Source organism: Tachyglossus aculeatus, chromosome 21 (assembly GCF_015852505.1).
Source record: "Tachyglossus aculeatus isolate mTacAcu1 chromosome 21, mTacAcu1.pri, whole genome shotgun sequence".
NCBI lineage: Eukaryota > Metazoa > Chordata > Mammalia > Monotremata > Tachyglossidae > Tachyglossus > Tachyglossus aculeatus.
The window spans coordinates 24444783-24467168 of NC_052086.1; the positions used below are offsets into that span (position 1 = coordinate 24444783).

At 50.6% G+C, this 22386-nt stretch overlaps 2 protein-coding genes across 2 annotated transcripts; one reads left to right on the plus strand and one right to left on the minus strand.

The window, feature by feature from the left end:
• The first annotated feature begins 2270 nt into the window (after nt 1–2270).
• Nucleotides 2271–4399, plus strand: B3GNT4 (UDP-GlcNAc:betaGal beta-1,3-N-acetylglucosaminyltransferase 4). Its single transcript, XM_038762735.1, has 3 exons — nt 2271–3387; nt 3680–3762; nt 4355–4399. The coding sequence occupies exons 1-3, from the start codon at nt 2271–2273 to the stop codon at nt 4397–4399; spliced, it is 1245 nt and encodes a 414-aa protein (XP_038618663.1).
• On the minus strand, nt 4150–18998 carry DIABLO (diablo IAP-binding mitochondrial protein). The gene is made up of 7 exons (XM_038762736.1): nt 18868–18998; nt 15210–15269; nt 12157–12277; nt 9042–9173; nt 7831–7941; nt 7519–7615; nt 4150–4872 (listed from the first exon to the last, which is right to left on the minus strand). Exons 1-7 carry the CDS (start codon nt 18996–18998, stop codon nt 4649–4651), a joined length of 876 nt encoding a protein of 291 aa, XP_038618664.1. The 3' UTR covers nt 4150–4648.
• Between the last annotated feature and the right edge of the window lie 3388 nt (nt 18999–22386).

Here is a 22386-nt window from a genome sequence, read left to right on the forward strand (position 1 = left end):
AATAAATGCCATTATTATTATTATTATTATTATTATTGTTAAATGCTGGGGTTGCTACAAGCTAATCAGGTTGGAATTAGTCAGTCCCCCGTGGGGCTTACAGGCTTGAGAGAACCACATCATCCCGGGACACATCTAAGAGGGGTTGGGGTGGCGAGAGGCCGTCTCATGGAAAGAAACCTAATCGAGACCTCCGGTCTCAGGCAGTCCGTGGGGAAGGCTGCCACCTCCGCTTAGAGCACTGGGCTGGCAGCGTGGCTCAATGGAAAGAGCCCGGGCTTTGGAGTCGGAGGTCAGTGGTTCAAATCCCGGCCCCGCCACTTGTCAGCCGTGTGACTTTGGGCAAGTCACTTCACTTCTCTGGGCCTCAATTACCTCATCTGTAAAATGGGGATTAAGACTGTGAGCCCCTTGGGACAACCTGATCACTTTGTAACCTCCCCAGTGCTTAGAACAGTGCTTTCAACATAGTAAGCACTTAATAAATGCCATTGTTATTATTATTATTATTATTATTATTTCCTAGACTGGATCTGCCTTTTCTTTGGGGTTTGGTGGATTGTGATTTTACAAACTGGTTGAGCCATCCAGTGCCTTTTTCTTTTGGGCCTGGAAAGTAAGTTTAAAGAGGATTCATAGAATACCATCACCGCATATTATTTTTTATTTCTCCAAATGAAAACATAGTTCTTCACCACCATTCTTTCAGAAGGCTATTTTTAAACATCTCAGCCTTGAAAATGCATCTGGGCAGAGCATTTAAGCAAGTGAGGCATTTGTGATCTTGCCACCTCTTGCTGTGCTAGATACGCTGCTTAAGTCCTTCATTCAGAATTCATCCTAAATTCAGCGCTTAGAACAGTGCTTTGCACATAGTAGTAATAATAATAATAATAATAATGGCATTTGTTAAGTGCTTACTATGTGCAAAGCACTGTTCTAAGCGCTGGGAAGATACAAGGTGATCAGGTTGTCCCACGTGGGGCTCACAGTCTTAATCCCCGTTTTACAGATGAGGTAACTGAGGCTTAGAGAAGTGAAGTGACTTGCCCAAAGTCACACAGCTGACATTTGGCGGAGGTGGGATTTGAACTTATGGCCTCTGACTCCAAAGCCCGGGCTCTTTCCACTGAGCCAAGCACTTAACAAATACCATTATTATTATTATTATCAATAATAACTTCTGTATTGCTGATTTTGAACATTTGTTTTTCTCCTCCATTCTAGGTGAGCAAGGGAAAGCTATCAGGCCACCCCCTTCTCCGACTACTTGTTAGCATCATTACAGGGTCTTATTTTAAACAGATCCTGTTTACAAGGGAAGCAGTGTGACCTAGTGGAAAAAGCCTGAGTCTGGGAGTCAGAGAACCTGGGTTCTAATCCCACCTCTGTCGCTTACCAGCTGAGTGTCCTTGGGTAAGTCACTTAACTTCTCTAGGCCTTAGTAAAATGGGGGTTAAAGCCTACTCCCTCTTAGCCCGGGAATCCCCTGTGGGATAGGGACCGTGTCCAACTTGATTGCCTTGTGTCTATCCCAGGACTTAGAACAGCGCATGGTACATAAGCACTTAACAAGTACTCTAATTACTGATTATGATAGCTTTAAGTGGGATTTATTTTTAAATGGGCCACTTTCTATCTCCTTGCGGGCAGGGCACCTATCTACCAACACTGTTATAGTGTACTCTCCCAAGCGCTTAGTACAGTGGTCAGCCCAGAGAAAGTGATCAGTGAATACTATGATAGTTTTTAGACTGTGAGCCCACTGCTGGGTAGGGACTGTCTCTATATGTTGCCAAATTGTACTTCCCAAGCACTTCGTACAGTGCTCTGCACACAGTAAGCGCTCAATAAATACGATTGATGATGATGATCATAATTTAGGGATTTGCTCAGTGGAAAGAGCAAGGGCTTTGGAGTCAGAGGTCACGGGTTCAAATCCCAGCTCCGCCAATTGTCAGCTGTGTAACCTTGGGCAAGTCACAACTTCTCTGTGCCTCAATTCCCTCATCTGTAAAATGGGGGTTAAGATTGTGAGCCCCCTGTGGGACAACCTGATCACCTTGTAACCTCTCCAGCGCTTAGAACAGTGCTTTGCACATAGTAAGCGCTTAATAAATGCCATTATTATTATTATTATCCCTCCTCCCGAGGACCCGGTGAAGGCGATGAGCTCCGGAGCACATTTCCCTGAGCAGGGAGGGGAGGAGCTCCCTCTCTGAATAAATCCTCTTTTCTCTTTAGGTTCAGCAGTTGATCCAGGAGTCGAGATGCGTCGCCGCCTGCCCTGGCTCGCCCTGTACGTCCTGCTGGTCTTGCTGCTCGGCTGCCTCCTCTTCCTGAGAAAGAGCCCCAGCCTGGGCACATCCCCTCTGGCCCTAAGAGGGGAGAGCAGGTCCGCGCCCCAGCCCCCGTCCCGGGTCACCACGGCGTCCCGGCCCATCCGGTGCCCCTCCAACCAGTTGGCGGCGAGTGGGTATGGGGGCCTGCCGCCCCGCCACCGTCTTTTCCTGGCCTACAAGCACTGCCGCCACTTCTCCATTTTGCTGGAGCCCAAGAGCTGCCCCGCAGACACCTTCCTGCTGCTGGCCATCAAGTCGCAGCCCGCCCACGTGGACCAGCGGACGGCCATCCGCAACACCTGGGGCCGGGTGGGTGTCGGGGGCCGCCCCCAGCCCCTGAAGCTGGTGTTTCTGTTGGGGTTGGGGGGTGCCACGCCGCCACCCCAGCTGTTGGCCTATGAGAGCCAGGAGTTCGATGACATCCTGCAGTGGGACTTTGCCGAAGACTTCTTCAACCTGACCCTGAAAGAGCTGCACTTCCAGCGCTGGCTGGCAGCCGCCTGCCCTCACGCCCGTTTTGTGCTCAAGGGGGATGACGACGTCTTTATTAACGTGCCCAACGTGCTAGAGTTCTTAGAGGGGAAGGACCCCAAGGAGGACCTCTTTGTCGGGGACGTCATCAGCCGGGCTCTGCCCATCCGGAACTCCCGGGTCAAGTACTTCATCCCCCTGTCCATGTACAAAGCCCGCTACTACCCCCGCTACGCGGGAGGGGGTGGCTACGTGCTCTCCCAGACCACGGCGCGGCGGCTGAGGGGGGTGATGGAGGAGGCCGAGCTGTTCCCCATCGATGACGTCTTTGTGGGGATGTGCCTGCTCAAGCTGGGCGTGAACCCAACCCACCACCCGGGATTCAAAACGTTTGGGATCCGGCGGCCCTTGGACCCCCGGGACCCGTGCCTGTACAGGGGCCTGTTGCTCGTGCACCGCCTCAGTCCCCTGGAAATGTGGACCATGTGGGCTCTGGTGAGGGATGGGGGGTTAAAGTGTGCCGCCGTCCTCCCCCGGGACGGCCGCAGGCTGACGGAGAAACCAAGGACTGGAAGTTAGGTTTTCTCCTTTCTTTCGGCTTTTGACCCGATGCGATTGTTCTGGCCAAAGCTGTAGTCCCACAGGCTAACAAAACCCTCAGACCCGCACTTGTTGAAAGGGTGGGGAGGAGACCAGTGGGTGTAGAGGAGACCCCTTCGATGCTAAAGACCCAGTGGGCTTAACTGCGAACTGGGTCACGCGATTAGCGTGGGACGGTGCCTCAGGGGGAAGGACTCGGACCTTTAGGATCTCCTCAGCAAGAAAAGCTCCTAGAAATACCTTCTAAAGCCTCTCCCCGGAAGCAGATGAAACCAAGCTGCATCTCCCGGACTCAGCTCAGAACTGTTTCAGCTCGGTTGGATTCACTACTTTCGTCTACCGACTTCAGGTATCGTATTTTCTGGCCTTGTCTATTCATCCCAACAAAAACATGGGAGGCCTGAACAGCCTAGGTAAAATGGCAAGACAAAAAAATTTAGCTAATGGCTGCAGGTTATTCACCTAAAGATTTGTTGGTAATGACTGAAGACTATATATATTTTTTAAAGTACAAAGATATTTTCCAGTTTGGAAAAGTAAAGGGATTATTACTGAAAAGGAAGGAAACAGGGTAAGTGTGATTGTACCCAACTGTAAATAGCCAAACGCTGCAGCATTTTTCTTATCTACCCTTTCTATTTCCATTCTTTTCCCCTCCTTCTTGCCCACCCACAGAGCAGCTTGGGCATTCAGCATTAGGGCCGGTATCTCCTCTTAAGTGTTCAGGAAACAGTTACAAGGAAGGTATCACCATGTATTTTTTTTAAAACCTCACGCTGTACATTTCAGAAGTTTAAAGCCCACTTCCTAGAAATGAAGGAAAATGCTAGGTGAGTCACCTCTGTAAAGCTCAGAAAGGGGCAGGAAAATGGTTAGCACCAGCTCTTTCCTCCAGACTACGGGTCAGGCACTGGGCCCAAACCTGCCCCGTGTCTGTTCAGTGCCGACCGGGGCTGAAGGGGCCTGTGCACACGTTTGTGGACTGACCGGTGAGATGGAAATCAATGATTCAAGACTTAGCCCTGGCCTTCGGTGGCCCGAGCCTGACCTCTTCTGAAGAGGGGCTTAATCTGCATAGTCTATGTTCTTCTTCAGCATCAGGACCCGCTACCTCACATCTTCCTACCTTAAGGAAAGTAGCAAGTGAATTCCAACACTGCTCGCTCCAGCTGGCTTTCAACCACGCTGGCTTCTGGGAATTAACATACGGGGTGGGGGGGGATGCCGCTGCCCCCTCAATCTTCCCGCATATAAGCCTCCTGTTCGTGCTCCAGGAGCGGGGAGGGTCTACGGCTGCTTGGTGGCTCTGGCGTCTCCTCAGGTCTCCGAGAGCGGAGTTCTTCTGTCTGTGCCTCGGCCAACTTGGTCTCTGCCTTCTGGGAGAGCTGGCGCACCTCCTGCACCTGAGTCTTCACCACCTGAACGTGACTGCGAGCCGTCACAGACGCCTGATCCGCACCTGCACGTAAAGTGGAGCTTAAAAGACCTAATTTTCCAACATAGTCCTACTGTATTTATTGATATCAATATTCATTCATTCAATTGTATTTACTGAGCGCTTACTGTGTGCAGAGCGCTGTACTAAGTGCTTGGGAAGTACAAGTCGATCTGTCTCCCCCTCCAGCCCCGAAACCTCCTCGTGGGCAGGGAATGTGCCTACCAACTCTGTAATACTGTATTCTCCCAAGCGCATGAAAGAGTGCTCTGCACACAGTAAGTGCTCAATAAATACCACTGACTGATTGAGCAGCAGTGATGACAGGCAGTGCAAGTCACGGGCTGGGAAGAGCCTGGCCAAAAGTAGTTTTGCTGAGGCATTTTACATCTAGAGGTGAGAGAGAGAGAGAGAGAGAGAGAGAGAGAAGGCCCCTTTGCTCACCTGCCTCAGGTGCTAGGGGAATAGCTTCTCCTAGCACCTGCTTTCCCCCACTACATCTCCTATTAAGTCAATCAATCAATGGTATTCGAGCGTTTAGTGGGTGCAGAGCACAAGTGCTTGGGAAAGGACAAGGCAACAGTTGGTAGACACTTTTCCTGCCCACAAGAAGCTATGTCAAAATAGCAACAACTCTTACTTCTTCTCTCTCTTGCTCCTCCCCACTTTGGAAAGGAAGGTATCGGGGGAAAAGTTTATATGGCCAATCTTCCCCAAACTGAATATAAAAGGGCCAGGCAGGGTTACCCCAAGCAGCAGCAGCACAGGTCCCTGTCTGTCAGAGTGCTACAGCCCCCAGCCTTGTCTCCCTGCAGCCAGGGGTGACCTCAGCCTGGATACCAGTGTAGCTCTCGCAGGGGCCTGAGATGGGAGGGAATAAAAGGGGCTAAAAGGAATAAAGTAATAAAAAGGAATAAAAGGAATAAAAGTAGTGCTTGTTGCTCCCTCCTGGCCCAGGAGGTTTGGAGTGCACGGAGGGGGCTGGAGAGACTGCGCGGAGGGGAGATGGGTCAAGGTCCAGCCGTGTCCACCCCGGGCCCTTGCGGAATCACAGCAGAGCCTGTGGCTCTGGAGATACCAATGCTGCCTGCCTACCCTCATCCTAAAGCGTTTCCATCCTTCCATGCCAAGACCCCACAGAAAGAACAAAAACAAAACCCCCACTGGTAGATAGGAACTGAAGCAAATTTTGCAAGTTTTTTTTCAAAACCAGGTTTACTTGCCCTGAGAAACAGCCTATTCTGCAGACTCATTTGAACTCTTAACCCATCCTCTAAATGCCATTATGACATTACTTTTCTCCACCAATTCAAACTTCTTATCCCATTCATGACAACCAAATACTTCAACATGTAAGTGTGACCTACGAAAGGAGCATGGCCTAGTGGAAAGAGCACAGGCCTGGGAATCAGAGGGCCTGGCTTCTAATCCCAGCTCCAACACTTTATTATTTTGAAAGGTACTTATTAAACTGGGTGCCAGGCACCGTACTAAGCTCTGATGTAGATACAAAATAATCAATTTGGACACAGTTCATGTCCCGTCTAGGGCTCCCAGTCAATTCCCATGTTACAGATGAAGTAACAGGCACAGAGCAGTTAAGCTCAAGGTTGCCCAGCATACGTGGTGGAGTTGGAATTAGAACCCAGATCCTCTGACTCCCAAACCCATTCTCTTTTCACTAGCCCCTTCTCTGCTGGGTGACCGTGAGCAAGTCACTTAACTTCTCTGTGCCCCATCTGCAAAATGAGATACCTGTGCCATTTCCTGCTTACACTGTGAGCCCCATGTGGGTCCTGATTATCTTGTATCTACCAGAGTGCTTGGCACGTAGTAAGCGCTTAACAAATACCACAATACCGTTATTACTGCTCTTAAGTGAAAATTGCTTCAGAATAGCTTGCTAAGAAAAGCATTCTACCAAGGCGTTCCCTGCGGGCTGCAGTTTAAATCTGATTTAACATTGCCCTGGTCTTAACAGGGCCACCCCCCTAAGGTGGAGCCAAGCAGGATGCCCGAGCCACCACAAGTACAGTCAGAGACCCAAGCCCACCTAGCTGCTCTTTCCTCCTGCTGCCCTATGGAAGTGGACAGAGCACTACATACGGAGCAGGGTGGAGATGCAGTAACAGTGTTAGCAGGAGGGGAATTTCCATTCTTTCAACTCCCTAGAGAGACTCTGCCCCGCTCACCCCCACCTAATGGGACTCTGGAGAGCTGCCGCCACAGAGGAAACGACGATGACAACAACAGGAGGCGAAAAGGGTACAGAGGTGCCAGGGCCTCGGGCCTACTCCTGCCCACTTTCTGTTGTCCTGCATAGGAGCAGCTCCCCACCACCCTGCTCACCACGTCGCCCGCGTTACGGGCCCGAGAGCTTTCTGGCATCCCACTGGGGGACCGGGAGATGAGAGTGCCAGGTTGGTGGAAGTGGTGAGGAGATTTCAGGGCAGAACTTCCATCCGGCGGGGCCCACCCCATCTATATGGCCCAGTCGCTCCAGTTACTGAACACCGACTGACATACCAATCTCCTCCGTGCCAGGCCTCGAGCTCAGTGACATCTGAAGGGGTAGGGAAATGAGCCTCGACTAGTAGGACAAGGGAAGGGAATCTCATCACTGGAGTTCAGCCATATGACAAGCGGATCTGTCAGCACCCACCGACGTACCTGTCTGGAACGCGGCCTCGGCTGCCATCTCCGAGAGACTGACCGCGGTCATCCAGCTGCTTTCCAGCTTTAAGAATTCCTCTTGCCTTGCGGTCACCTGCAAGTTTGACAACGAGATTAAAAGACTGAAAACCTGAGGGTCAAAGCAGAAATTCTAAGCAATGACGTTGTAGAGAGAATGTCAAATGAAGGCCATCACTTCGATGATTCGATGCAATTATTCCTTTGCCTTCACAGAATAACAGTGATTCACTCATTCATTCAATCGTATTTATTGAGCGCTTACTGTGTGCAAGAGTTAATTCTTCTTACCTCAACTCTTGCTCCTATGATTACTTGCCACACGGCATCTTCTTCCTGTGAGCTCATTTTCCCAAGGAGACTTGTGTACTTTCGGTACAGAGACGCCAACGTGTATACTGCCTGCAAAGAACGTAACAGAAGACTGTGTACAACTCCAGGGAAAGTCCCGCAAAAATACACTTTCAAGCAGGTGATAATCCTTCCTACAGGCCAGAAGTTAAATTTTTGATTATCCAGGCCTGCTTTTCTTGCTGCCTACCTTCTAGCCATTTCGCACTGCTTGTTAGGACCCCAAGAGAGCAAAACGTTCCCCACGGGCTTTTAGGAAGCAGTTTTCCCTGCCTCAAGGCTTACCCTTTAGTATCTCCCCATTGCCCGATCACAAACCCTTCCCCCACACAACCAGATAGATTCGGAAGCACTATGATAATGATAATAATAATCATGGTATTTGTTAAGCACTTGCTGTGTGCCAGGCACTGTACTAAGCACTGGGGCTTACAGTGTCGATCCCCATTTTACAGATGAGGTAACTGAGGTGCAGAGAAGTGGCGGCCTTCTAACTCCCACTGTGCCACGCTGCTCAGCAGAGAGCAAAACAAGTGCCCAGGGAAATGGGCTCCCGTTGTGCCTTGACCCTCTGGGTACTGTGCCAGGCTCTCCTCACTTGTTCCTAAACCTCCCAGCCCTTCTCCAGTGTGGGCTGGGTAGGCTACCGCGCTCTGAAATACCCCGAGAATGATGGCGGCCCACTGGATACCTCTGCAATAAAGGATGGGAAAGCCAGGGGAGTCAGCTTGGTACTTAGAGCCTCTGTTTAGAAGTTGGGTGAGGAAATAATAATAATAATAATAATAATGTTGGTATTTGTTAAGCGCTTACTATGTGCCAAGTATTGTTCTAAGCGCTGGGGGAGATACAAGGTGATCAGGTTGTCCCACGTGGGGCTCACAGTTTTCATCCCCATTTTACAGATGAGGGAATTGAGGCCAGAGAAGTGAAGTGACTTGCCCCAGGTCACTCAGCTGACAAGTGGCGGAGCCAGGATTCAAACCCATGACCTCTGACTCCAAAGCCCGGGCTCTTCCCACTGAGTCACGCTGCTTCTCTCAGCATGGAAACGACTCAAGAGGCTTTGGTTTATTTCAATTATCCACATTCTGCTTCCAGCCCTGATACGGTAGATCCCTCCCATATAGACCTAAGCAGAGTCAACTTACCTTTGTGTACTCTGTAATTGCTTCAATCAATGCATACGTGGTTTGGGAGAGCAAGATGGATGTGCTGTCTGTTACCAGAGAAACGGCCCTCCTCGTCAGAGCTTCATTACTAAGAGAATGGGGTTCAAATTTCTGGAACACACAAGAGTCCTTTTATTTACCACCTTACCCATCACCTTAAAACTACAAAAGGTTATCAATTTGTACCCCAGAAAATGGTGGAACAGATTGTGAAGTTCCTTGAGGACAGGCATCATGTCTACTACTTTTACTGTACCTTCCTCCAAGTGCCTAGTATAGTGATCTGCACCCCAGAGGTGGTTACTAAATATTAATGATTCATGGAGCTAAGAATGAAATTCATATAAGCAATTTGGCCCCTAAGGTCACAATGCCTTCGCTTCGGCCTGGCACTCCCTCCCTTCTCAAATCCACTGACCACCACCTCTCCATCTTCGAAGCCCAACTAAAATCATTTCTTCTCTAACTAACCTCTCATTTCCCCGTCCTATTCACCCTCTCTTCTGTGCCATCTATGCACTTAGGTCTGTTCCCCTTAAGCACTTTGATTTTCACCCCACCCCCAGATTCCCTGCACTTTTAGTATAAGGAAAGTACCATTTCCTTATACTCTGCTGGAGGGCCGGGATTGTGTCTGCCAACTCTATTGGACTGCACTCTTCCAAGTGCTTGGTATAGTGCTCGGCACACGGTAAGCACTCAATAAATACTATTGATTGGTTAATTGATTGAAGTGCTCTACTTCTCCAACTTGGCCCACATTTTAAAAGCACTCGACATTTCTGGCAGGCATTTTATGAGAAGTTTTTCAATTCCCCTTTCTATCCAACAAGAAGTCAAACCACCACCACCCTCCCCCTCCAATTACTTCTCTAAATGAAGTTAACAGATTATAAACTCATGGACACACTTCCTGAGTGTGTTCCAGACAAAGCGAAAGCTCATTTCCGAAAGATCCCTATTTGGCCTCCCTTCTGCATCACTTATGCCCTTGGGCCTGTACCCCTTAATGCACTTTGTTAGTCATCCCACCCCCAGCCTCTTAGAACTTTTGTACATATCCTTACACCGGCTGCTTCCCCTATCTGTAATTTAGTTTAACATCTGTCTCTCCTGCTACAGTATAAGATCTCTAGCACACAATAAGTGCTCAATAAACGCCAATGACTGAAATCTCAAGCATGTCTGTTTCCTACTTCATTTCCAATCCAACCAGACTGAAAAACACTAAATTGTTTTGAAATGTTTCAGGTCTCCACACAAACACACACACACACACAAACCGATTACTGTGGTATTTTATCAAGCACGTACTACGTGCCGTGATTGTGCTAGGGACACAATGATCAGATGAGACACAGTCCCCATCCCACATAGGGCTCATAATCTAAAGGATAGGGAGGGATTTTAACAGAGGGGGAAACTGAGGCCCAGAGCGGCAAAGTGACTTAGCCGAGGTCAATCTACAGGCCAGTGGTGCAGTTAGGACTACAACAACCCTCTAGACTGTAAGATTGCTGTGGGCAGGGAATATCACTGTTTATTGCTGTACTGTACTTTCCCAAGCGCCTGGTACAATGCTCTGCATATAGTAAGCGCTCAATAAATATGACTGAATGAACGAAACTGGGTTTCCGGACTCCCCGCCCCAACCTCTGTACACTAGGCAATACTACCTCTCCAAAGCCCTTTGTTGTAACCCACGCAGATCCTGGCTTCTGGTGTCAAGACTGCACGCCCAGGCATTGCTACCACGTGGGCTGGGAGCTCAGCACCTTCCTGCTAGGAGACTCCATGAGACAGCAATGAGGAGGAGGAGGGGAAAGGGACTTGGGACTGTAAAAGCCCAAAATGCTTTCGGCCCATTAGGCAGTGGTGCCGATGTTAAGTTACCCAGACTGAACTCTGTGGCAGGACTGATGCTCTACAATTCTAGAAACATTTATCCCGGGACTTAAAAGTCAGATGGACCACATGCAGGTTCAGGTGGGAAAAGGAGATTTTTCTGGAGAAAAACAATTCCATCGTTTCCCAAAATGCACCTTGTCCTGTGCTGCCTCAGACATGATCCATCTCATGCTGAAAAAGCAATTTGAGGGGAGGGAGCTTTACATCTACAAGCCCTTAAGATGGGACAAACACATTCACAGAATGGGTAAAGAAATAAAAAGCTAATCTTGTGGACTGGTCACCTTTGGGAAGCTTGACCGACCCAGAGAAGAAAGGGTAACGAAGAGATGAGAAGGATTTTGGGTGGAAAGAAAGTACAAAAGAAAGCAGATGGAAGCAAACCCCGACCCAAACAACAGCAGTGGAGGGGCGAGAGTCTTCTAGACTGTGAGCCCACTGTTGGGTAGGGACCGTCTCTATATGTTGCCAACTTGTACTTCCCAAGCACTTAGTACAGTGCTCTGCACACAGTAAGCGCTCAATAAATATGATTGATTGATTGATTGATTGATTGAGAGAAAGGTCAGTCTCTCAGATCACCACCTTAAGAGGGAAGGAACACAGCCAACCACTAAATATCAACGATTGTGGGGATGAGGCAGTCTTGAGTACAGTATATATTTTCTCTTCTCAACTGGACACCTGTTGCACTGCACTTGACACAGCCAAGAAAGCAATTCCTGTGTGATTTCTATTCTAATTGATTCAACCCTCCCCCTTGCTATTTATAGTGTAACTGCTTGGAAGAACTGGCTGATGCAAGCAGCGGTCAAGAGGGGCCTGCTGACTCTAAGGAAGTCAGGTCACACCTGGTTCTGTGCCAGAATGCTCAGTGATTTCACCCACCCACAACAGAAAGCCAAAACTACTGGCCTGAGGAAAACTGAAGTCTAAAGTGAATCGGTCTAAAGTACCCTAAAGACACCTCTGAGAAATGTTTGTTTTTAAATTAATTCTCCTATTATGTCAAAAAAAAAAAAATTGAATGGATGACTTGGGCACTGCTTCCACAGAGACGGAACCGGTTTGTGGAAAAGGCAGTTCCCATATATCCCAGGCCTACTGCTGGAATGCCAATCGTGACACTTCAATGATCCAGATTAATATGTAAAAACAAAAACAGAAGTAAAACATCTGTAGTTACCTGTGCAATAGGAACCGCACATAGAGTCAGGCCAAAGCCCACTGTCACCGCTCTGGGCCACGGCCTCGCTAATTCTGAGAAACGGCATCTCTTAATGGTAGTGGCGACTGGGCCTCGCTGTCTGAAAAAATCGGAGATAGTGGAAGCCAAGTTAACCTAATGAAATCAACAATCTGTAGACTTTTTTTTTAAATGCATTTTTACTAAGTGAAGCGTTGTTTTCTGGCCTCTTCCCACCCAAACGGTGCTAGATCTGATTAGTTCTCGACCCTCCTCTACATTCAAACCTTGCCTATTGGGTAGGCACTCGCGAAGAGTTTTACTTAATGCAGCTAGCTGCCCCTGGGAAGAAACAGCATAGGCAGCAGACATATATTAGTCAGAGAAAATAACACTAGTACAGGAATATGGGTCCAGGTGAAGAGAAGCAGCGTGGCCTAATGGATAGAGCCCAGACCGGGAGTCAGAAGGACTTGGGTTCTAATCCCAACTCCACCACTTGTCTACTATATAATAATGGCATTTGTTAAGCGCTTACTGTGTGCAAAGCACTGTTCTAAGCGCTGTGGAGGATATAAGGTGATCAGGTTGTCCCACGTGGGACTCACAGTCTTAATCCCCATTTTACAGATGAGGAAACTGAGGAACATTGAAGTGAAGTGACTTGCCCAAAGTCACATAGCTGACAATTGGAGGAGCCGGGATTTGAACCCATGACCTCTGACTCCCAAGCCTGTGTTCTTTCCACTGAGCCACGCTGCTTCTCCTCTGTATGACTCTGGGCAAGTCAACTTCTCTGTGCCTCAGTTACCTCATCTGTAAAATGGGGATTAAGATTGTGAGCCCCGTGTGGGATATGGCCTGTGCCTAACCTGATTAGCTTGTATCTAACCCAGCGCTTAGAACAGTGCAAGGCACACAGTAAGTGCTTAATACCATTAAAAAAAAAAAAAAAAAAGGTGAACCAGAAGCCACTTCTGAACTTCACAGCTATGAAAAGGCCTGGGGCCATTCTGTGGCTAAAAATTCCCTTCTTGGATTGGAGTATCAAGGTTGGGGACAGGAAGTCTGATCAGACCAGTGTCCAGTTCAACTTTGCTAATCATCTTTTGTCATCCTCCTGGACATAGCCAGTGTTCCTTTGCCCTCATGACTTAGAGAAGCAGCGTGGCTCAGTGGAAAGAGCAAGGGCTTTGGAATCAGAGGTCATGGGTTCAAATCCTGGCTCCGCCAATTTTCAGCTGTGTGACTGGGCAAGTCACTTCACTTCTCTGGGCCTCAATTACCTCATCTGTAAAATGGGGATTAAGACTATGAGCCCCCCTGTGGGACAACCTGATCACCTTGTAACCTCCCCAGCACTTAGAACTGTGCCTTGCACATAGTAAGCGCTTAAGAAAAGCTATCATTATCATTATTATTATTATGACTTCTCTAGGGCCCCTTTAACTTGCAAACTACAGGCCCACTCTCTTCTCCTCTCCAACTTCTCCTTCCTGATCCTCCGACACCATCGATAGCATCTCCACCCCTGAGGCTGTCACGGGATATTATGTCGGAGACCCGAACGGATTTTGTGTGTGGGGTGGGGGCGGTGAAGGAGGGGGTGGGACAAAGAGGTGATAATAGCAATAATAATAATAGTATATGTTGCCGACTTGTACTTCCCAAGCGCTTAGTATAGTGCTCTGCACACAGTAAGCGCTCAATAAATACTATTGAATGAAGGGACAAATGTTACGCACCTAGTATGTCCAGGCACTGTATTAAACACTGGGGTGGATACAAGCAAATCGGGTTGGACACAGTCCCTGTCTCGCATAGGGCTCACAGTCGCATTTCCCATTTTACAGGTGAGGTAACTGAGGCCCAGAGAAATGAAACGACTTGTTTAAGGTCACACACAGCAGACAAGTGGTGGAACCCGGAGAGGTAGAAGGCCGCCGCCCCCCAGCCCATTCCCCCATTAGAGAAGCAGCGTGGCTCAGTGGAAAGAGCACGGGCTTAGGAGTCAGAGGTCATGGGTTCAAATCCCAGCTCCACCAAATGTCAGCTGTGTGACTTTGGGAAAGTCGCTTCTCTGTGCCTCAGTCACCTCACCTGTAAAATGGGGAGGAATACTGTGAGCCCCACGTGGGACATCCTGTTCACCTTGTATCCCCCCAGCGCTTAGAACAGTGCTTTGCACAAAGTAAGCCCTTAACAAATGCCATTATTACTACAGTATTCCAGGCTCAGTGGAAAGAGCCCGGGCTTTGGAGTCAGAGGTCATGGGTTCGAATCCCGGCTCCGCCCAATGTCTGCTGTGTGACCTTGGTCACTTCACTTCTCTGTGCCTCAGTTCCCTCGTCTGTCAAAGGGGAATTAAGACTGTGAGCCCCCTGTGGGACAACCTGATCACCCTGTGACCTCCCCAGCGCTTAGAACAGTGCTTTGCCCCTTTTAGACTGTGAGCCCACTGTTGGGTAGGGACTGTCTCTGTATGTTCCCAACTTGTACTTCCCAAGCGCTTAGTACAGTGCTCTGCACACAGTAAGCGCCCAATACGATTGATGATGATGATGATGAAATAAGCGCTTAATAAATGCCATTAGTAGCACCCCAGTGCGCGCATGCGCACTCCCCAACCGCCCCCCCCCCCCCCAGCGCGCACACGCGCATTCCCCACTCTTTTCCACCCCCCGCGCATGCGCACTCCCCACCTTTCCCCTAGCGCGCATGCGCACTCCCCCTTCTCCCCCCCACCGCACATGCGCACTCCCCCTTCCTCCCCCCACCGCGCATGCGCACTCCCCCCCAAATGCGGAAGTCGGAAGTGGAAGGAGCAAAGTGGCTGGGGATGAAGTCCACTCTGGTCCCTTTCTCCGCGAAACACCGAGTGGCGTCCGGAAAAGCAATGGCCGCTCAGGGTGTGGGTGCGGATCGGCGGAGGGGGGAAGAGGACGAGCGCCCGGGCCGGACGACCGAGGACAACCCGCGAGGGGAGGAGGAGGGGACGGTGGGGGCCCGGGTGTTGTCTTGAGGGTGGCCATTCCCACCCGGAGCCCCGCTACCTCAAGAAGGCGCAGACGCCCCGAAAGACCCGGTTCCTCACAGCCGCCATTGAGCCGCGGCTGCCGGCAGCGCGCACCGGAAGTGACGTCGGCTCCGCGCGGGCCCTTATGAAGAGAGAAGGCCCCGCCCCCAGATGTGCGTGATGACGTCATGCCCCGCCCCTGGCTGCTCGCGGCCTAGAGCCCCGCCCCTCGCGGGAGCGCGCATGCGTCCTAGAGCCCCGCCTCCTTGTTGCCTGTGGAACAACGGAGCTTCTCATTCATTCATTCATTCAATCGTATTTATTGAGCGCTGACTGTGTGCAGAGCACTGGACTGAGCGCTTGGGAAGTACAAGTTGGCAACATATAGAGACGGTCCCTACCCAACAACGGGCTCACAGTCTAGAAGGGGGAGACAGACAACAAAACAAAACATATTAACAAAATAAAATAAATAGAATAAATATGTACAAATAAAATAGAGTAATAAATACGTACAAACATATATACATATATACAGGTGCTGTGGGGAGGGGAAGGAGGTCATTCATTCAATCGTATTTATTGAGCGCTTACTGTGTGCAGAGCAGTGGACTAAGCGCTTGGGAAGTCCAAGTTGGCAACATATAGAGACGGTCCCTACCCAACAGCGGGCTCACAGTCTATATGTTGCCAACTTGGACTTCCCCAGCGCTTAGTACAGTGCTCTGCACACAGTAAGCGCTCAATAAATACAATTGAATGAATGAATAGAAGGCGGAGACAGACAACAAAACATATTAACAAAATAGAATAAATATGTACAAGGAAAATAAATAGCGTAATAAATATGTACATACATATATACAGGTGTGGTGGGGAGGGGAAGGAGGTAAGGCGGGGGGGGATGGGGAGGAGGGGGAGAGGAAGGAGGGGGCTCAGTCTGGGAAGGCCTCAGTCATTCATTCATTCATTCATTCAATCGTATTTATTGAGCGCTTACTTTGTGCAGAGCACTGGACTACGCGCTTGGGAAATACAAGTCTGCAACCTAAAGAGACGGTCCCTACCCAACCACGGGCTCACAGTCTGGAAGGGGGAGATGGACAACAAAACAAAACATGGAGACAGGTGTCAAAATCGTCAGAACAAATAGAATTACGGCTATATGCACATCATTAACAAAATAGAGTAGTAAATATGTACAAGTAAAATAAATAGACCCGGCTTGCTTCCCTCCCTCCCCTCCCGCCGGCTCCTCCCGCCGGCTCCCCGAAACCCCAAGAAAAGACCCGAATCTACAGGCCGCCATAAACCCTTGTAAAACTTTGTCAAACTTTGTCAAACGATACGCAATTTGGTTTATTGCTTTGCATTCAACCCCAAGGCACGTTTGGGAACCTGGTTGAGCCTGGGTGTGGTCAATCGATCAATCAATTATATCTTCAGCACTTACAGGGTGCAGAGCACTGTACTAAGCACTTGGGACAGTACTACATATAGAGTTGGTCGACACGTTCCCTGCCCACCACGAGCTTAATAATAGTAAAAATAATGTTGGTATTTGTTAAGTGCTTTCTATGTGCCAGGCACTGTTCTAAGAGCAGGGGTAGATACAAGGTCATTAGGTTGTCCCACGTGGGGCTCACAGTCTTAATCCTCGTTTTCCAGATGAGGTACAGAGAAGTCAAGGGACTTGCCCAAGGTCACAAAGCTGACAAGTGGTGGAGTTGAGATTAGACCCCACGACCTCTGACTTCCAAGCCGGGGATCTTTCCACTAAGCCAAGCTGATTCTGGGGGAAACAGCTATTATCATCATCATCATCATCAATCGTATTTATTGAGCGCTTACTATGTGCAGAGCACTGTACTAAGCGCTTGGGAAGTACAAATTGGCAACATACAGAGACAGTCCCTACCCAACAGTGGGCTCACAGTCTAAAAGGGGGAGACAGAGAACAAAACCAAACCTACTAACAAAATAAAATAGAATAGATATGTAGAAATAAATTAAATAAATAAATAAATAAATAGAGTAAAAAATGGTCACAGAGTAGACAAGTGGCAGAGCCAGTAGAATAAATTAGGGATATGTACATAAGTGCAGTGCGTGGAGCTGAGGGTGGGGTGAATAAAGACAACAGATTCAAGTGCAGGGGTGACACAGAAGGCAGTGGGAGGCAAGGAATGGAGAGCTTAGTTGGGGAAAGCTTCTTGGAGAGGATGTGCTTTTTGGATGGAGAGGAAGATCTTGAAAGTGTTGCGGAGCTGAGACCGGCAGGTTTTGGTGACGGCTTGGATGTGAGGGGTGAATGAGATAGCGGAGTCGAGGATGACACCAAGGTTATCCAGCCATCCAAGTTAGGAGCAGAACAGGGAACAAGAGATCAGACAAATATCATCGACTTTAATAAATTCTAGAATTACACTAAGTGTGAAATCTCCCAGAACCACATTCTTTACTGACAGATTGGATCACGAAAGGGAGAGGACTGGTAATTAAATATACTTTAAGCATCGCCTTCCTCCTTCCCATGCCTTCTGTGACCCAGACCAGTCATTTTCTTGCCCTTTCTTCTCGTCCCACGGGTCCTAAAGTCATTCCTGGTGGGGGCCCATCCTACCATCTCTGAAGAGCCTAATCCCCCGGAGCAGGGAACGAGAGATGCAGTTCCTGAGTTGGGGAGGGAAATGGACTGAGAGGAGATTCTGAGGAACTTGAGATGGTAAAAGGCTGACCTGGGGGGCAGGAGCAAAGACTGGGTTGAGAGGACTGTTCCTTTAGTTTGGGGCTTTAGGTTTCTAGACTCCTCCCTCTGCTTGGCACATAGTACGTGCTTAACAAACACCATCGTCATCATTATTATTCCGGCATGCTCCCCCAGGCCTTGGTCTCTATAATCGATGAGATCGCTGTCGTGCCCTCGAGTCTGGAGTGATTTACAGAAGTTCCAGAAACCACTAACCAATTCAACCGTCCGCTCCTCTTGCATCTCCCTCCTTTCCCACCCTTTCCCAGCAGGGTCCAAGACTCTGGTGGCTTTCATTCCTTCAATTAATAATAACGATGGTATCTGTTAAACGCTTCCTACGTGCGCTTACTGTGTGCAGCGCACTGTACTAAGCACTTGGGAAGTACAAGTTGGCAACATATAATAATAATAATGATGGCATGTATTAAGCGCTTGCTATGTGCAAAGCACTGTTCTAAGCTCTGGGGTAGATACAAGGTCATCAGGTTGTCCCATGTGGGGCTCACAGTCCTCTTTTAACAGATGAGGGAACTGAGGCCCAGAGAAGTGAAGTGACTTGCCCGAAGTCACACAGCGGAGAAGCGGCGGAGGCGGGAGTAGAACCCACGACCAATTCGATTCAAGGGTTCGGGGCAGGAAGGGCGGACGGGTTCCCGGCCCCAAACGCGGTGGGAGGAGGGTCCACCTTGGCCGGGCCTGGCCTGGCTTGGGGCGGGCGCTGTCATCATCATCAATCGTATTTATTGAGCGCTTACTATGTGCAGAGCACTGTACTAAGCACTTGGGAAGTACAAGTCGGCAACATATAGGGACAGTCCCTACCCAACAGTGGGCTCACAGTCTAAAAGGGGGAGACAGAGAACGAAACCAAACATACTAACAAAATAAAATAAATAGAATAGATATGTATAAATAAATTAAATATTTATTTAATTTATGTCACTTGGGCAGCAGCAAGTAGGTGGTCCAGCCGGCCAGCAGCAGCGCCCCGATGAGCAGCGTGTAGCTGAGGAGCACGAAGGCGAGCAGGTCCCGCAGCACTCGCAGCCCGTGGACAACGAAAGGGGCCCGCATCCTGCCGCTCGGCGACCGCTAACGCTCCCCCCGGGCCGGGTCGGGCCGGACCTGCGGGGGGACAGAATAGCTCATTGGGGGCGGGAAATCACAATGAAGGCATTTGTTAAGCGCTTACTATGTGCCATCCCCCCCATCTTACCTCCTTCCCTTCCCCACAGCACCTGTATATATGTTTGTACATATTTATTACTCTATTTATTTATTTATTTTACTGGTACGTATCTATTCTATTTTATTTTGTAGTATGTTTGGTTTTGTCTCCCCCTTTTAGACTGTGAGCCCACTGTTGGGTAGGGACTGTCTCCATATGTTGCCAATTTGTACTTCCCAAGCACTTAGTACAGTAAGCGCTCAATAAATACGATTGATGATGATGATGATGATGTTCTATGCGCTGGGGCACTGTTCTAAGCGCTGGGATGTCTCCGGTCATCCATTCATTTAATCGTATTTAATGAGCGCTTACTGTGTGCAGAGCACTGGACTAAGCGCTTGGGAAGTCCAATTCAGCACCAAAGAGAGATGTGAGAGCATGGTTGGGTAGGGACCGTCTCTATATGTTGCCAACTTGTACTTCCCAAGTGTTCAGTACAGTGCGCTGCACACAGTAAGCGCTCAATAAGTACGATTGAATGAATGAATGAATGAATCCCTGCCTAACAAAAGGCTCACAGTCTTAAAGGGGGTAGACAGACATCAAAACAAGTAAACAGGCATCAATAGTTTATGGTTATAGTGTACACTCCTGGGTGCTTACTAGAGTGCTCTGCACACAGTAAGCGCTCAAGAAGCAGGGAGGTGGGGGGAGAAGGGGGAAACTGGGAAGGAGGGATGGAATAGCTCGTTGTGGGCAGGGAATGTCTGTTCATTCATTCATTCATTCATTCATTCAATCGCATTTATTGAGCGCTTACTATGTGCAGAGCACCGGACAAAGAATTTGGAAAGTCCAATTCAGCAACAGAGACAGACAATCCCTGCCAACAACAGGCTCACAGTCTAGAAGGGAGGAGACAGACATCAAAACAAGTAAACAGGCATCAATAGTTTATGGTTATATTGTACTCTCCTGAGTGCTTAGTACAGTGCTAGGCACACGGTAAGGGGGGAGACAGGAAAGGGGGGATGGAATAGCTCGTTGTGGGCAGGGACTGTACCCGTTTATGGTTCTACTGAACTCCCCCAAGCGCTTAGGAGAAGCAGCGTGGCTTAGTGGCAAGAGCCTAGGCTTGGGAGTCAGAGGTCGTGGGTTCCAATCCCGCCCCTGCCACATGTCTGCTGTGTGACCCTGGGCGAGCCACTTCACTTCTCTGTGCCTCAGTGACCTCATCTGTGAAATGGGAATTAAAAGTGTGAGTCCCACGCGGGGCCACCTGATCACCCTGCGTCTCCCCCAGCGCTTAGACCAGCCAGCGTTTGGCACGTAACAAGTGCTTAACGAATCCCAACATCCTCCTTCTTCCTATTACAGCAGTAAGGGCTCAGTGAATAGGAGGGACAGGCTGATTCCCCCGTCCCGGGCGCGCCGGGTTTGGGGGTGCGGGGAAGGGGCGCCGGGCTGGAGGAGCGGGCCGGCCGGCCAGCAGGGCCTCGGGGGCTAAGGGGCGGCCGGGGCTAAGGGGCGGGCGGGGCCTCCTCCTGCCCCCCGGGGCCCCCTCCTTCCCCCCCGGACCCCTCTTCCCGGTGTCCCCCCCCGGGGCCCCCTTCCCTCCCCCCCCGACCCGCACCCTCCTCCCCCGGGGTCCCCTCCCCCCCAAGTCCCCCCCTCCTCCCAGTCCCCCCTACTCCCCCGGACCCCTCTTCCCCCCGTCCCCCCCTCCTCCCCCGGGTCCCCCTCCTCCCCCTGGAGCCCCCTCCGCCCCGGACCCCCTCCTCCCCCCAGATCCCCCTTCTCCCCCTGGAGCCCCCTCCCCCCCCGACCCCCTCCTCCCCCCCCGGACCCCCCTCCTACTCCTGGAGCCCCTTCCTCCCCGGACCTCCTCCTCCCCCCCCCGACTCCCCTCCTCCCCCCCGGGCCCCCTCCTCCCCCCGGATTCCCCTCCTCCCCCCCCGGACCCCCTCCTTCCCCCCCCGGACCCCCCCTCCCCCCTCCTGCCCCCCTCCCCCCTCTCCTCCCCCTCCCCCCCTTCCCCCCCAGGACCCCCCCCCTCCTTTCCCGCCGGCCCCTCGACTGCCCGGAGGACCAAGTCTGCGGGGCGGGGGCGTCTTCTACACTGCGAGCCCCTGGTGGGGCGGGGACCGTCTCTGTTGCCGGAGTGTCCTTTCCAAGCGCTTAGCACAGCGCTCCGCACACAGTAAGCGCTCAATCAATCAATCAATCGTATTTATTGAGCGCTTACTGTGTGCGGAGCACTGTGCTAAGCGCTTGGGAAGTACAAGTCGGCAACATCTAGAGACAGTCCCTACCCAACAGTGGGCTCACAGTCTAGAAGGGGGAGACAAAGTGCTTGGTCCCCTTCTGTTCTCTATCTACACTCACTCCCTTGGTGACCTCATTCGCTCCCACGGCTTCAACTATCATCTCTACGCTGATGACACCCAGATCTCCATCTCTGCCCCTGCTCTCTCCCCCTCCCTCCAGGCTCGCATCTCCTCCTGCCTTCAGGACATCTCCATCTGGATGTCTGCCCACCACCTAAAGCTCAACATGTCGAAGACTGAACTCCTTGTCTTCCCTCAAACCCCTGCCCTCTCCCTGACTTTCCCATCTCTGTTGACGGCACTACCATCCTTCCCGTCTCACAAGCCCGCAACCTTGGTGTCATCCTCGACTCCGCTCTCTCATTCACCCCTCACATCCAAGCCGTCACCAAAACCTGCCGGTCTCAGCTCCGCATCATTGCCAAGATCCGCCCTTTCCTCTCCATCCCAACCGCTACCCTGCTCATTCAAGCTCTCATCCTATCCCGTCTGGACTACTGCATCAGCCTTCTCTCTGATCTCCCATCCTCGTGTCTCTCTCCACTTCAATCCATACTTCATGCTGCTGCCCGGATTATCTTTGTCCAGAAACGCTCTGGGCATATTACTCCCCTCCTCAAAAATCTCCAGTGGCTACCAGTCAATCTGCGCATCAGGCAGAAACTCCTCACCCTGGGCTTCAAGGCTGTCCATCCATCCCCTCGCCCCCTCCTACCTCACCTCCCTTCTCTCCTTCTACTGCCCAGCCCGCAACCTCCGCTCCTCCGCCGCTAATCTCCTCACTGTACCTCGTTCTCGCCTGTCCCGCCGTCGACCCCCGGCCCACGTCATCCCCCGGGCCCGGAATGCCCTCCCTCTGCCCCTCCGCCAAGCTAGCTCTCTTCCTCCCTTCAAGGCCCTGCTGAGAGCTCACCTCCTCCAGGAGGCCTTCCCAGACTGAGCCCCTTCCTTCCTCTCCCCCTCG

Excerpts from the sequence above, each read along its gene's own strand:
- B3GNT4 (XM_038762735.1), top strand. The coding sequence starts at position 2,271 with ATGCGTCGCCGCCTGCCCTGGCTCGCCCTGTACGTCCTGCTGGTCTTG. Across the intron at positions 3,388-3,679 it reads GGAGAAACCAAGGACTGGAA|ATGAAACCAAGCTGCATCTC; the intron begins GTTAGGTTTTCT and ends CCCCGGAAGCAG. Across the intron at positions 3,763-4,354 it reads CTTTCGTCTACCGACTTCAG|TGCCGACCGGGGCTGAAGGG; the intron begins GTATCGTATTTT and ends GTGTCTGTTCAG.
- DIABLO (XM_038762736.1), bottom strand. The coding sequence starts at position 18,998 with ATGCGGGCCCCTTTCGTTGTCCACGGGCTGCGAGTGCTGCGGGACCTG. Across the intron at positions 7,616-7,830 it reads TCATAGGAGCAAGAGTTGAG|GTGACCGCAAGGCAAGAGGA; the intron begins GTAAGAAGAATT and ends TCAAACTTGCAG. Across the intron at positions 4,873-7,518 it reads CGAGGCCGCGTTCCAGACAG|GTGCGGATCAGGCGTCTGTG; the intron begins GTACGTCGGTGG and ends CTTTACGTGCAG.